This window comes from Engraulis encrasicolus, chromosome 4 (assembly GCF_034702125.1).
Source record: "Engraulis encrasicolus isolate BLACKSEA-1 chromosome 4, IST_EnEncr_1.0, whole genome shotgun sequence".
Lineage (NCBI taxonomy): Eukaryota > Metazoa > Chordata > Actinopteri > Clupeiformes > Engraulidae > Engraulis > Engraulis encrasicolus.
Genome location: NC_085860.1, coordinates 31,982,415 through 31,997,145, shown reverse-complemented (window position 1 = coordinate 31,997,145; position 14,731 = coordinate 31,982,415). Strand labels below are relative to the sequence as shown.

At 46.4% G+C, this 14,731-nt stretch overlaps 1 protein-coding gene across 1 annotated transcript in view; it reads left to right on the top strand.

Moving 5' to 3' along the window:
• The window catches only part of hipk2 (homeodomain interacting protein kinase 2), a 123,835-nt gene extending 109,104 nt beyond the window's left edge, over window positions 1-14,731 (top strand). Inside the window, exons 13-18 of the mRNA XM_063197820.1 lie at window positions 2,650-2,780; window positions 6,644-6,826; window positions 8,459-8,842; window positions 11,249-11,547; window positions 12,469-12,626; window positions 14,040-14,731. Coding sequence (XP_063053890.1) covers window positions 2,650-2,780; window positions 6,644-6,826; window positions 8,459-8,842; window positions 11,249-11,547; window positions 12,469-12,626; window positions 14,040-14,549 — 1,665 coding nt within the window. The 3' untranslated portion in view covers window positions 14,550-14,731. The remainder of the gene's footprint in view (window positions 1-2,649; window positions 2,781-6,643; window positions 6,827-8,458; window positions 8,843-11,248; window positions 11,548-12,468; window positions 12,627-14,039) is intronic.

Genomic DNA, 14,731 nt, shown 5'->3' with positions numbered 1-14,731 from the left:
CTCTCTCTCTCTCTCTCTATCTCTCTCGCCCCCACTATCTCTCACTTTTGTCTTGTTTTTCTGTGCCTTGCTTCCTTCCTTTTCCACCTTTCCCCCCCCAACTCTATATCTTTCACTCTCCCTCCCTTTCCTCCCTCCCCTCTCTCTCTTCCTCTTTCATTTCTTTTGTGTACCTCTCCCTCTTTTCTTTACTCAAAGCAAATTATGCCTGCCACTTCTCCTGGGCTGTGCCAGACATACAAAGCAGCCCCGGCCCCCCCACTCCCCAACCCCTTTGAAAGGCGGCGAATAGGGGGCCATGAATTTAATTAAAAGCTGGGGCTGATTTGGAAAATGGCGTCGGCATGAGCCCCGCGCTGCCCCGAAGATACCAATGTCTTTATTAATGCACCCCAGGCCTTATCTCACCCCCCAGCAAATACACACTCACATACATACGCACGCGCGCACACACACACACAGGACACAAATACACACACACAGACACAGACACAGTACATGCAAGTACACATATACGCACGCAAGCATGCACGCACGCACGCAAGCATGCACGCACGCACGCACGCACGCACGCACGCAGGCACACACACACACACACACACACACACACACACACACACACACACACACACACACACACACACACACACACACACACACTTAATGTCAGTCTTGCCTCCTGATTCAATGCCTTTATTGAAAATCAGTACAGCCATCGCCAGAAGAGAAGGGACGGAGAATAAAAAAGTCTGAGAGCTGAAATTGAAATGTGTTGCTGCAAGAGAAAGTGGGGCGGACTCGTCAATTTACAGTTTCCTTTTGTCTCTTTGTGTGTGACTGTGTGTCTTTCTATCTCGCCTTTTCTACATCGCTCCCACCATCTCTCTCTCTCTCTCTCTCTCTCTCTCTCTCTCTCTCTCTCTCTCTCTCTCTCTCTCTCTCTGTGAGGTCATCATTTATTCACAGAGATAAAGTAGAATAATCCTCACTATAGTGTACAGTATGGGATCTTCGAGACAATAGCAACCCTGCGAATAGAGAGATTGCCATTTTAATTGTTTTCAACCCCCCCCCCCCCCCCCCACAAAAAAAAACAAAAACAATGGTCGTCAGCACATAGAGCTGATTATTCCGAGTCTGATAGTGGTCTTGCAGTGCAGCAGCACACGGCCTGATATGATCCTGGCACTGCAGAGAACCTTTGCCGCAAAGAAAGGTCTTTTGGGGACAGCGTAAACTAGCATGGCGTCCGAATCTATTGTCCGGCAAAATCTATTGCTCCAGCTGTGCACTGCATCAACAGATTCTAATCAGCACAACAATGTCCAGGAAGTTTTATTAGAGAAATGAAAAGTATAGATGTTTTTTAACATTTTTTTCTTTTTTAATGGGAAATTAAGGTGATTTCAAATTTACGTTTATTGCAGCCTATTGCATGTCCTCCCACTGAGAACGCGAATCTACACATCCACATTTCACTTTTCATCCCATTTTTTTTTCCTACTCAGCCTTTATCACTCTTTTGTCCTCTTTCCATCTCACTCACTCCCTTTGCATAGACATTTTTCATTTCTCTACCTTTCCATGCCACCATCATGCTTCATCTAATTTTCCATCTCTCTTTCTCTCTTACTCTATCCCTGTCTGCTCCTCTCTGCGTGTGTCTGTAGCAGACCTGGGTCAGCTACTTTGAAATCCAACCAACAAACATATACAACACACAACACACAAACATAAACAAACTCTGGCGAGAATATTACCTCCTCGGTGGAAGTCACAATAACTGTATAGCTCAATACAGGCAGCATGCAGCTCAAATTGCTTTAGCAGTTGAAAACAGACAGGCAGGTCTGATGTCTGTGCTCCTGGTTGGTGCTATGTCTCTTTCCCCTGCCCTGTTCCACTTCTGTCCTCTGTGTAGGGATGCATGATACCACTTTTTTTGAAAACCGATACGAGTATGAGTACATTAATGTCTGTACTTGCCGATACAGAGTACCCATACCAATACTTTTACCCCCAACATACAGTACAACGAAAATAAATGTACAACCTTGTTTTTTACACATGTGATATTAGTTTTATTGGCCATTTCCATTTAGATTTAAATACTGCAAGTATCGGGGCTGATACCAATACCAGTATTGGTGCATCCTATGTGTGTCTGTATAGCAGCCATGTAGCCTGTTCTTAACAGTTTTATTAATTCAGGGGATATGGAGTGGCCAAGTTGAGGAACGATAACCAGTGCGATATGCAATACGCAGTGCTTCAACAGTTGAAGAACTCTTTCCCAAAACACTGGGAAATCCATTTGAATACAATATTCACTTTTTTCACATCTGATTTTACTGTAAGACAGCGTCAGAAAAGTTGGAACTGTATTCATGTTATTTGATATTTCCAACATAGTCAAACATTAAAACACAAATTTTGAACATGGATGTATAGCATGTTGGAAAGCAGCTCTTCAGTTGGACAGGAATACAATGATGATGGTGTTTATGGTTGGTGCTAATGTACGGTACTGTACTGTATTTCTCTCTTCCTCTCCCTCTCCCTCTGCAGCAGTGATGATGGTGTTTATGGTTGGTGCTAATGTACGGTACTGTACGGTATTTCTCTCTTCCCCTCCCTCTCCCTCTGCAGCAGGCGTGGCCCTCCGGTACCCAGCAGATCCTGCTTCCCCCCGCCTGGCAGCAGCTCACACACACCTCCGTACAGCACGCAGCAGTCATCTCCGACTCCATGACCGCCTCCCAGCCACTCACCACCTGGAGGTAGGCCACGCACACACTCATACACACACGCGTCCATACGCACACGCACACACACACACACACACACACACATTGTATTTGGTGTGTGTCTGGCTCTAGCTCATGTTAAATGCAATAGCTCTAGGTCAAAGGTCTGTGATGAGTTGGCTCACACATAGACACCATATCTCACCACTGCAATGCCAATCCTCAGCACACACTAACACAGCACGGCCTCCAACTGAACATTCTCTCTCCACCGAAAAACCAACTGGCGAACAACGCAGAAATCGCAGCACATCCCAACAGCAAATCCTGAATGTGGAATCTAGCCTTACAGCACAACACAGGCACTAAGCATAGGGAATATAGGGTCCTAAATATCTGCAATGAGTGGAACTGTTATTTTATACATGCTACTGGCTGTATAAGGTGCTGAAGAGAGATTGCTCTTATATGTTATTGCACAGGTCTACTAGATATCTTGTATACTGCACATAAAGGAGGAACTGCGTAGTGATATTCTTTAGATAACACAACTCATGGTCTGTGCAGTAAATACGTAGTAGAGTTGTAGTAGTAGCAGAGATTCTTTAAGTATCTAGAGATATGCCAATGTAATAGGTTGCTATGAGCATCTAGCATGACCAGGTTCCGGTCTGCCTAAAGGGACGTGTCATAATACTCCTACAATGAATAGAACAGTCCTTAGGTCTGCCTAAAGGGGGATTTCCCCCCCTCCCCCTTGCAATAATAGAACCCGGAAACAATGGGCCAACGGAACCTCTCTCTCTCTACTCTCTCTGGTAGTAGTGTAGTAGAGTAACTTTATTGATCCCCTGTGGGAAATTAAGTTGTAGGCAGCTTACATTAATACACATAATGCCCACATGGGTTTTTCAAGACACATGTAGCACAGGTAATAGTCAGGGAGGGAAAAAATAAAGACTACAGAAAAAAATAAAAAGGCAATTGTGCAATTCTGTGAGTTGGGGTAAACAAATGCGCAAAAACATACTCTGTAAGTTGAGGTAGACACGATTAACATGACCAGAAATTAGTGTTGACAGATACATCTATGATATACAGTAGTATTGTGGTGTAGAAGTTAGAGGAATAAGACATAAATAGTATTCAAAGTAGAACATAGATCCTTGTAAGGTGCATGAAGACAGTGTGTAAAATGATCATAAAACAGGTTTTATGGGTGTTGTAGTTGTAGAATTGATTCACTAAATAGTCAATGATGTAAGTACAGTATATTTTTGAGATCCATGCGTGTCGGCTTGCAGAACCCGAACACACCCTGTAGCATTGACTGATTGCTCTCTTGAATACATATTTGCTGTCTTAAAGGAACAGTCCATTATTTTTGTAAATGTGCTCATTTTATAACTCCCCTCAATTAAAACAATTGAGTTTTACCTTCCACCTGTTCTTCAAGGCGTTCTCTGAGACTGGTGATGTTACTTCTTTTTTAAATAGGCTATATTTTTAGGGGCTTTTTTAAGATGGTGACAGGAAGCGAATGGGAAAGAGAGACAGGGGGTATTGGGAAATGACCCTGGGCCGGCCAGACTCGAACCCGGGTCCCCGTGGGTGGGCATGCAAGCCCAAATGTGGGGGACTCAGCGTAGCACACTGTGTCACAGCACCCCTGGTGATTTTACTTCCTAGCATGTATCATTGAACTGGATGGGACCAAAAACTTAAACGATACCAAACTGGCCCCATTCGCTTCAATTATATATTATAACGGTAAATCCCATTACACCCCTTAGCCCTACGCCTTTCCCCTTCGCCTCCGTTTTGCGCGTCCACGTGTAGGGGTAGTGGCATCTCGATTCACGTTCAGACAGAGGGGTAGGGGTACGGCGAAGGGCTTTCCACCCCTCCGCGCGGAGATTTTCCGACACCACACTCCATCGATGGAGGACTACGACAGATTTCCCTGAATGCGTTGCGAATGCCTTTAAAAATTGGCGGCAAGCCGCGGCATCCACAACAGCACATAAGTTTAAGTATTTTTGCCACAATTGACGGTTTTAAAGTGGTAATAATTATTCCATTGTACTAAGTCTACCTTTGTCCTAATGTGTGATGGCCCTTTTCTCCGTGAAACGCACGTGGAAAAAAATCGCTATTAACGTCAACCTAATGCATGGAATTAGTGACAGCTGTGAGTGTCATTCCGTGATTGTTGAAGGGGTATCTCAATCCATAGGGGTTGCGTTTCAAGCCCTACACCTTGTGGCTTCGTTTGAAAGCACGAGGGGCAAGTGGAAGGCGTAGGGGTAGGGGTAGAGATTAGTAATGGGAAAGGCCCCAAGAAGTAATATCACCAGAATCAGAGAACAGCTGGAAGAACAGCAGAATACCTTTGATGATCATGTTTCATAACATTGTTCAGTGGTCCTTTAAGATGTTTCCATCCTACTAGAAGGGGAGGGACCAGGGGAATGCATCCCCCAATGTACTGTAGTAGTCCAGGTACACTTGTGTGTACTGTATGTTCTGGCCTTGAAGTGAACCCTCAAGTGCTCAGCCAATTTACATTTCCCCTCTCTACCCCTCTCATTCAACATCCGTAGGACAGTGTACCTTTCAAGGCTGCCCTACAAAAGAACACACATTACAGTCACTGCAGGATCGCAAGGTCATTGGTTTACATACATAAAAGTAACCACAGATGTATGAGATTATGGAAAGCAGTCAGGGGGTTAGACAAAGGGGAGATGTGGAATCAGTGGTGACTGCAGGCTGTTCCTATTTCCTGTGCCTTGAGTAGCAAGACAGAGCGAGAGAGAGAGAGAGAGAGAGAGAGAGAGAGAGAGAGAGAGAGAGAGAGAGAGAAAGAAAGATAGAGAGAGAGTAAAAAAATAGGAAGAGAGACAGAGAGAGATAGAGAGAGAGAGAGGGAGGGATAGATAGAGAGAGAGAGAGAGAGAGAGAGAGAGAGAGAGAGAGAGAGAGAGAGAGAGAGAGAGAGAGGCCGATTGACAGAGAGACAGAGAGAGACTGTGACCTCACTGTGCTGGTTTGGTTGGCCACTGCCGGTCGTGTCCTCAGTGACGCCTCCTTCAAATCAGCTCCATTTTGTGGGGCCAGAGGAAAGGAGAGAGGAGTGGGAGAAGGGAGGGGATGGCTGGAAGAAAGGGAGAGAGAGAGGCGGGGGGTGACTGGGTGAGTGGTGTCGTGCTCTGCCTTCATGGACAGAGGAGTCTCTCCAGTTCAAGCTGTGTCCTGTCTGCTCCCCTCCCACTAACCTCTCTGCCTTTCATCAACACTTTTCAGCCTTGCACTATAGAACACTGACCTCTACTGGCACAATTGTGCAACTACACACAGTTACATGATCTTATGCTGATACTGAAGAGGCCGAGTTGCCATGAATTACCTCTGCTAAGGAGGTTATGTTTTCGGTCGCATTGGTCTGTCTGTCTATCTGTCCCTCAGCAGGATAACTCAAAAAGTTATGAACGGATTTTGATGACATTTTGTGGAGTTGTTGGAAATGACAAAAGGAACAAGTGATTGCATTTTGTTGGTAATCTAGATCCCGTTCCGGATCCAGGATTTTAAAAAAAAATCTTCACCATTATGGGATATGCTCAAATTTTGACATTTCAGTTTCTAACTCCAAAACAAGGCACAAAAACAAGGCAGAAAGACTTCAAAAACAATTAGGGTGTAACATAGTCAAAGAGCTTCCTTGGCGGAGGTTTGTACTCTCTGAGTGCCTTTCTAGCTCATTGGTGTTATGTAGAGAGGTTTGCCAACATGATACTCAAGTCTATAATAAATGTAATGTAATTAAGTTAGTCAGTAATTTCATCCAGCTCCACACCAGTGACTGACCATTCTGATTTGTTTCCTCGCCACAGAAACTCCCACCCGCATGGCACCCATTACAATCCCATCATGCAGCAGCCGGCGCTCCTGACGGGTCACGTGACTCTGCCTACCCAGCAGCCCCTGAATGTGGGCGTGGCCCACATGATGAGGCAGCCCTCCTCCTCCAGCAGCTCCTCCTCCAAGAAGAGCAAGCAGCACCAGGTGTCCAGCAGGTCAGTACATACGCACAGTATACATGGGTTCACAGTGTTTGTAAACACAATGTTGTGAGAAGGGGCAAGACACTGACAGCCAACCACGTGAGCTAATTTTTTGACCGACAGCGATTTCCAACAATCAGAGGTTGAGTTGTGTGCAGCTAGGTTCGCGCAGCCAGGGGAAAACAAAAATGTAGAACCCATGTATACGAAACGTCTTGATACACCTGTCACACTGACCTAGCCTGACTCTTGCCAGACCTGTGTAGTTCCGCACTAGCCAGGCTGCCCTTGACGCAACACCTTCAGCGTTGCTTCTAGTCAGGCCAGGAGCAATACAAATATTAGGTGCGATCGAGTTATCGCAACGGCTGTATCCGCTTTTAGACAGCAATGCATTCTGGCTCAAAAAGTTGCATGACGGTTAGATTTCCTGTCAAACTTCAAAATTTCTGTGATGTTGCGTCGACGAGGTGACATGTCACATGGTGTCAAACTATCTCGGGATGAATGCGACTGCAGTCAGATCTTGCAACCTCTGCAGTTGCTTATCCCCTTCAATGCTCGCCTGCAGACTGCCTCCGAGGTCACGCGACCATGAACTGGTTGGTCAACAACTCACTCACGTGTGTATATGAGTCTTGTCTCACACCCCTACACAAGTTTGCGCAGGTCCCCACTTCAGCTCCTCCTCACTGCCTGTCCCCCTACTCCTCACACGTGGTGTGTTAGTAGAGCAAACTGGTGCGAGCTCATCGTCTCGTTCATTTTTGTGGCCGACTGTAAATGCGCTGTATTTAATAACACCCACATCGTGACAACAAGTTCTCGCTCACGTGCGTGCTTCATCAATGTTGGTCGACAGCAACAAAGTCGTCTGGGGCTACTGTTTCTGAGCTCCAGAAATTTTGGGAACTCCTCCCACTTTGTTGGGAAGCAAAAAAACAGTAGCATGCCAAGGGAAGCGGGTCAACCATGCCGTTTGGGAAATGTTAACTGTTATGCTCTTGGTCAGACCAAGTCTCGAAGAGATTTGAAAGTCAATGATAATCAGACGTTGGATTGGTTTTCAGAAGGCATAGCTTTATTTACCATTTGGTCCGTGCTTGCCCCCAACAAATTCCTTCAAAAGCATTCTCTGTTTATCTTTAAAGAATCAAGTCTACATACAAGAAGACATCAAGTCTACATACCATATGCACATAGATATCATGTGACTCCTTGTTATTGAAAAAACAATTGTTTCTGCAAATTTCATAATCTGCATATCTCTCTGGCCTTAACAACTTAATTCCCATTTGGCATCAAAAGCATTTACATTACATTAAGCTGTCACTTTTATCTAAAACGACTGACCGTAATTTTAAGTACAGGGTAGTGGTTACAGTGCCTGGAGCAAGTGTGAAGTGAGATTGGGACCGCCTCGAAAAAAAATAAGGAACATCTCAAGGGGCTATCCCTTCATAAAATAATTGAATTGGGAGTGGAAGGGTGGGATTCAAACTTGCAACCCTCTGGCCTAAAGCCCATCTCCTTTGCCACTTGACCATGGCTGTCCCCAATCTACATCCCCACTCTACGCAATTGCAGTAGCTGTGCCTATTTAACCATGTTTGTCTTGTTTTCTCTCTCTGTGCGTCTTATCAGAAATGTCTCAGCGTATGAGGTGTCCTCCTCGTCCCAGTCAGTCCTGTCTCCTCAGCGCTCCAAGCGGGTCAAGGAGAACACTCCCCCCCGTGGCAGTGTGGTGACCAACGGCCTGTCCTCCTCCTCCACCTCCTCTTCCTCCTCCTCCTCGGCCTGCGTACCCAGCCAGAGCTACAGCACAGGAGGAGGAGGCTCCTGGGGAGGAGGTGGAGAGGGGGGAGAGCAGGCTTCCAGCACCACACGTGACCCACCCCATCATCACGGCCATGGCCACGGCCAGCGGCAGACCATCGTCATCGCCGACACCCCCAGCCCCGCGGTCAGCGTCATCACCATCAGCAGCGACACGGACGAGGAGGAGCAGCCCCGGCACGCCCACCGCAGGTCAGCAGCCAATCACAGGCAAGATACCATAACACAAAGCTACATTATGACTACAGTTACAGTAGGCCTATACTACTAACAATGCTACATCAGCCAAGCAAAGACAAGATCCCATTAACACAATGCTACAATACTACTACTACTATACTACTACTACTTACACTTACAATACTACAAGATATAGCACAATGCTACTGAACCAGTTCTACTCATTGAGAGTAAATAGAATGGAGGCCAAATCAACGCTATTTGCCATTCAACGCTTTGAAGCCAGATTTGGGAACATTCCACCTTACATTCCACCTTAGCAACGCCAACGCAGGTGCTGATTGGACGACAAAACACGCAATCAGAGAATGCTCAGTTCAAGTCATGTCCCGACCCTCCCACGATGGGTGAAAAATGTATATCACGCTGCGAGGGTGCTACTGAACCAACCCACTTTTCGGCTGTGCGACTGGTAAGTGTCAATAAAGAAACCTTGATTTTCACTGAAACTTAACCCATTAAAAAACTGCTGATCAATAAGTGTGGCGAATATCAATACATAACGGTAATGAAATATTGAAGGGTAGTTTATAATAGCACTTGAGTAATATTAGCTTAGCTAACGAGTCCCATCCTCATGTCACCCACGTTGTAATTGAAACGTAATGACAGGAAAAAATGACTATTGCATACAAGTTGGACAGTCTTAAAACATGCAATCTGCGACTATAGTTGTGAGCCTTCTCTCAAAACAAGTAGGCTAGTGATCACTCAAAGCAGGACATAAAGTCTACTTTGTTTTTTGAAAGCAATAGCCTACGTTCTTGTGCTGCCATGTCTGTGGGCATGTTCTTCAAAATAGTATATCAATCGATCGAGTTGATGTTCAAAGTTTATGAAAGTAATATCAGGAGCAACACACAGATAGACAAGATTTCCGAGTCCCAGGCACGCACGCAAAGCCAAGTAGTAGTCATGACGACGGCCCTCTTGCTCAGCGTGCGCCTGACTGAAAAGAATCCCAACTGTCAATCAAACCATCTTCTGATGCTCATTGGTCAATTTAACTTTTAATATCTCTCTAAAATAAAACTTCACCACAAAAAAAGCCCACCCTGGTAAGTTGGAGAGCAAGGGGACCTACTAGTTGAGCGAAAAAGGATCCCCCTGGAGTGGCATTTAAGGGAGATACAGGGTTTTAAGTCTCCCATAGGAATGAATGGGATTTGGCCATTTTTTGGTCTTTTTGGGTCCAACCTTGGCTCCACACTTGGCTTCAACAATGAAATAGAATTTTGGCCTCCATTCTATTTACTCTCAATGGTTCTACTACATACAGTACTAGCAATACTACAGCATCCAAACACAGGCAAGAGACTATGGCACATTAGCCTTCTACACTTCAAATATTCCAATTCCATTAACAATACTACAACAACCTAACATATACAGATGTGCTCTACAGTACTACTAATAATTCCACAACAAAAACTCAAAGGGTGGTTACACATAACATAACAACAAATCTATTAAGCAAAAATATCACTTCTATTATTCTACTAACAAAGCTACGGACATCTTTATTACATTACTGTGTGCTGTACTTGATGAGTGAGTCAAAACAAAGGGAGCTAGTCTTTCCCTTATTGTTCTGTTTTTGTACCGAAGTGGTGTGAAGGACCAGATATCGTCAAACAGCTTAGACAATAATGGCGGCCATTTTCTGTATCTCTTCCCCCACACTGAGGAAGGCAGATTGCCCAATCGCGTCTGCATAATAAATCGTGATTACTTATGCATGTTTTTTTTGGTTCTGGTTCTTCCCACCTAATCCCCCTCATATTTACCGTCATGGCAGACAGAGCGTGCTCCTTGCTCACGTAGTGTTCACTGTCAATACCAGCTGCTGTTTACACATAAATATTGTCCGACAGGGCCGGGTAAATGGCACCTGCAAACGGGTGTTTGCTTGGGTCTGTTCAGTGTGTGTGTGTGTGCGTGTGCGTGTGCGTGTGCGTGTGCGCACATGTGCATGCGTGGTAGGTTGGTCGATAATTTATGTATTATATTGGGAATGCAATTTTACCAAAGTGGGAATGCAATTTTACTATCTGATTGGCTGAGAATCTTTGTAAGAAAAGGTTACCTTTGATTTAGATTTCAAAAGAAAAGCTGAATAGCTGTTGAATGACCACTGTTGAGTTACATCACAGCATCAGTTAGCGACATATTTTTATGTGTGTGTGTGTGTGTGTGCGTGTGTGTGTGTGTGTGTGTACGTGCGTGCGTGTGTCCGTGCGTGCATGCATGCGTGCGTAACAGCATGTGTATATGAACACCTCTATCCACTCCCAGTGACACATGCATGTGGCCCATTTCTAACCAGCTTGACTCCCCCTTGTGTGTCTCCCTCTGCAGCTCCTCCAAGCACCGCAAAAACGTCATCAGCTGCGTGACGGTGCACGACTCGCCCGAGTCCGACTGCAGCGCCGCAAGCCCCTACGCCGTGGAGTCGTGCACCGACAATGTCGCCCTCGCCAACGGGTACGACACCAAGTACAGCGGGCAGCTGGATAACTACGGTGGTGGAGGAGGAGGAGGAGGAGGTGGAGGAGGAGGCAACAATAACAACAATGGCAACCCCCGCACCATCATCATACCCCCCCTGAAGAACCACGGCAATGACACCCTGGGGGACTGCGAACGACTGGCCACAGGTAGCACACGTGGCAGGGATGAAGGGAAGGAGGGACGGATAGATAGATAGATAGATAGATAGATAGATAGATAGATAGATAGATAGATAGATAGAAACGACAGATACAAACAAACAAAAGATACAAACAATAGATAGATAGATAGATAGATAGATAGATAGATAGATAGATAGATAGAAACGATAGATAAATAGAAACAACAGATAAATAGAAACGATAGATGGATACAAACGACAGATGCAAACGAACAATAGATGCAAACGAACAATTGATATAACAAGTCGGTGTGATTGTATGAGAGAGAGAGAGAGAGAGAGAGAGAGAGAGAGAGAGTGGCGACAGACTGACAGCTGAACCTGTTTGACCCATTGAGGATGAGTGTGGACAAAGCAGGCTGAGGAGAGATGAGGACAGATGAGGAGATTGCTGGCTAAGCCGAGCCCATTGAGGGTGAAGGCAAGAGTGCATAGAAGACAGTCCACTGAGGACAAGGACAGACAGGGATTACAGAGGAGGTGAGGCTTGCAGTAGAGTTGCAGGTCTCCACACAATCACTACGTTTACATGATGTTTTTGATTCTGAATGAAATAGTTCCGACGAGTTTACTTTGATCTTTCCTTTAATTCTAAATTAAGAGGTGTTAACATGACATTTTCAAAGCAGAATTAATCTTCATTCAGAATTCAACGAGTTAATTTCGAGTTAAATGCCTCATGTAAACATAGTAAATGACTGCTACTAAATCACAATAGGATATTTTAGTTCTTTTTTCATTTGTTTTTTCATTTGTTTGCTTTTTGTGTATGTGTTTCATTTATTTACTTATTTAAAAGAAAAAAATGAAGTTTCGAAAGATAAAACAGGATGTTGCTGCTTGAAACGTGAATTGAAATCCATTCATTGTATCCTACTTCTTACAGACGCGGTGAACCACCAGAACTCAGCCTACAAATATAAGTCATCCAATGGCAACGTGTCAGTGAATAGCCACACCTCCGGGATAACAATGGGCGGCGTTTATCGTCACCAGCGTTCTGGGACACACCCCTTTCAGCAGCAGCCATTGAATCTCAGTCAGGTAAAAAGCAGAGAGCATAGGTGTGCGTGCGTGCGTGCGTGCGTGCGTGTGTGTGTGTGCGTGCTTGGGTACATGCGTGTGTGCGTGCGTGCGTGCGTGTGTCATTCGGACTTGAAACCGGGACCCTGGGGTAGGCAACGTCCGCTCAGACCTCTACAACAAAGTAGAACAAAGAGACACGACTATCAGAGTGCACCCACAACCGATGGTCACACCGTCACTCACTGTGAGTGCATTCCAATATACAACCTTGGGTCCTCCACTTGTGCTTGTGGCCTCGCCCCGCCTCCTGGCCCCTCCTCTGTGTAGAAAACAAATACGTTTCCCCGCTGTCAGCCTAGCCAAAACAATTTTTGGGGGACTATTCTTTATTCACCATCCAGGTTGCAAATGAGAAAATGACTTTACAATTGAGCTTTTGCGAAATATTGAAATATAATGCTGTTGTCAGTGATGTCATCATGATATATTTACTTCCTGGTTCGAGGCCACAAGCACAAGTGGAGGATGCAAGGTCGCATATTGGAACGCACCCTGAGTGTGTGCATGCGTGCCTGAGTTTCTGTGCGCATCTCAGAATGCATGTGCTTATTTGAGAGTATGAATGACAGCAAACATGCCCTTGTGTGTAACACTTTCCCCTCTTGTCTTTCCTCTGCTCTACTTTTTTAATTCTCTCTCGGGACATAATCACCTCAAATGACCTCTTCTCTCTCTCTCCCTGTCCATCTATCATCCATCTCCTTTCTCACCTTTCTCTCCCACCCTCCCTACCCAATATACTGTACGTACGTCAGTTCAGTTGCCTTAGAAACAACCTGTGTAACCAACGTATCCCACTTACATTACAATTGACCATACTGATATAAATCCGTAGACCTTTAATGACATTCATATCTCACCTCCTGTATTTCATGTACAGTATATCTCTCCTCTCTGTCTCTCCTATAGTATATATCTCCTCTCTGTCTTTCCTACAGTATGTCTCTATCTTATCTCTTCTCTCTGTCTTCTGTCCTACACGTATAAATGGTGTGACCTGTGCGATGTGCATTACGCCCCTTTTTGGGGGAAAACATTGGGAGAAAAGCCAATGCAAGTCAATTAGTGGTGTTGGCAAAGAAAAACGAAAGACAAGGACCTGCAGACTAGCGCTGTTCACGCTCAACATGACCGAAGACGTGTTATGTTGTCGGCTGTTCACAAAATTTAGCTAAACAGCCGTGGCTGAAGCACGGACTTTGTTTATTTGGGCTAGCCGATGTAGCATGTAAGTTAATGAGACATTAGGTATGTTTTCCCCCAAAAGGGGCGTAACGCACATTCACGAGCAAAGCACCCTGATGGCCGTTTATACGTACATGTATATTGCTGACGTATCTCGTCTCTTTTGTCTCCCCTCTCTCCCTGTAGGCTCAGCAGCACATGGCTGTGGAGCGTGGCGGTGGCCACCGGCGGCAGCAGGCCTACATCACCCCCACCATGGCGGCCCAGGCCCCCTACTCCTTCCACCACCACAGCAGCCCCTCGCACACGCACACACACGCGCACGCAGCCGCCGTGCCCCCGCACCTGACCGCGGCCCCCCACCACCTGGCCGGCCAGCCCCACCTCTACACCTACACGGCACCGGCCGCGCTGGGCTCCAGCGGCGCCATGGCCCACCTGGTGGCCTCGCAGGGCCCCGGGGCGCGGCACACGGTTCACCCGGCGCACGCCGGCTACGGACCGGGTCTGGTGCACCAGGTGCCGGTGAGCGTGGCCCACCACCACCACCGCGTGCTGCCCTCGCCCACGCTGCACGCCGCCCAGTACCAGGCCCAGTTCACCCACCACACCTACATCAGCGCCTCGCCCATCTCCTCCGTCTACACTGGATACCCGCTCAGCCCCACCAAGGTCAATCAGTACCCGTACCTCTAGGGGGCGCCTGTATACCCCCCCGGCCCCCGCCTTCCGACTCTCCACTGACAGCCCTCCAGCCCTCTTGGCTCTCCAGCCTGGCACCAACCCCTTCCGCCTTGCTTGCCCACCCACCCACATCCAAACACTGGAGCCACTGCCCTCACCTCACCTCCCCTGACCTTCAACCCCTCCTCCCCACC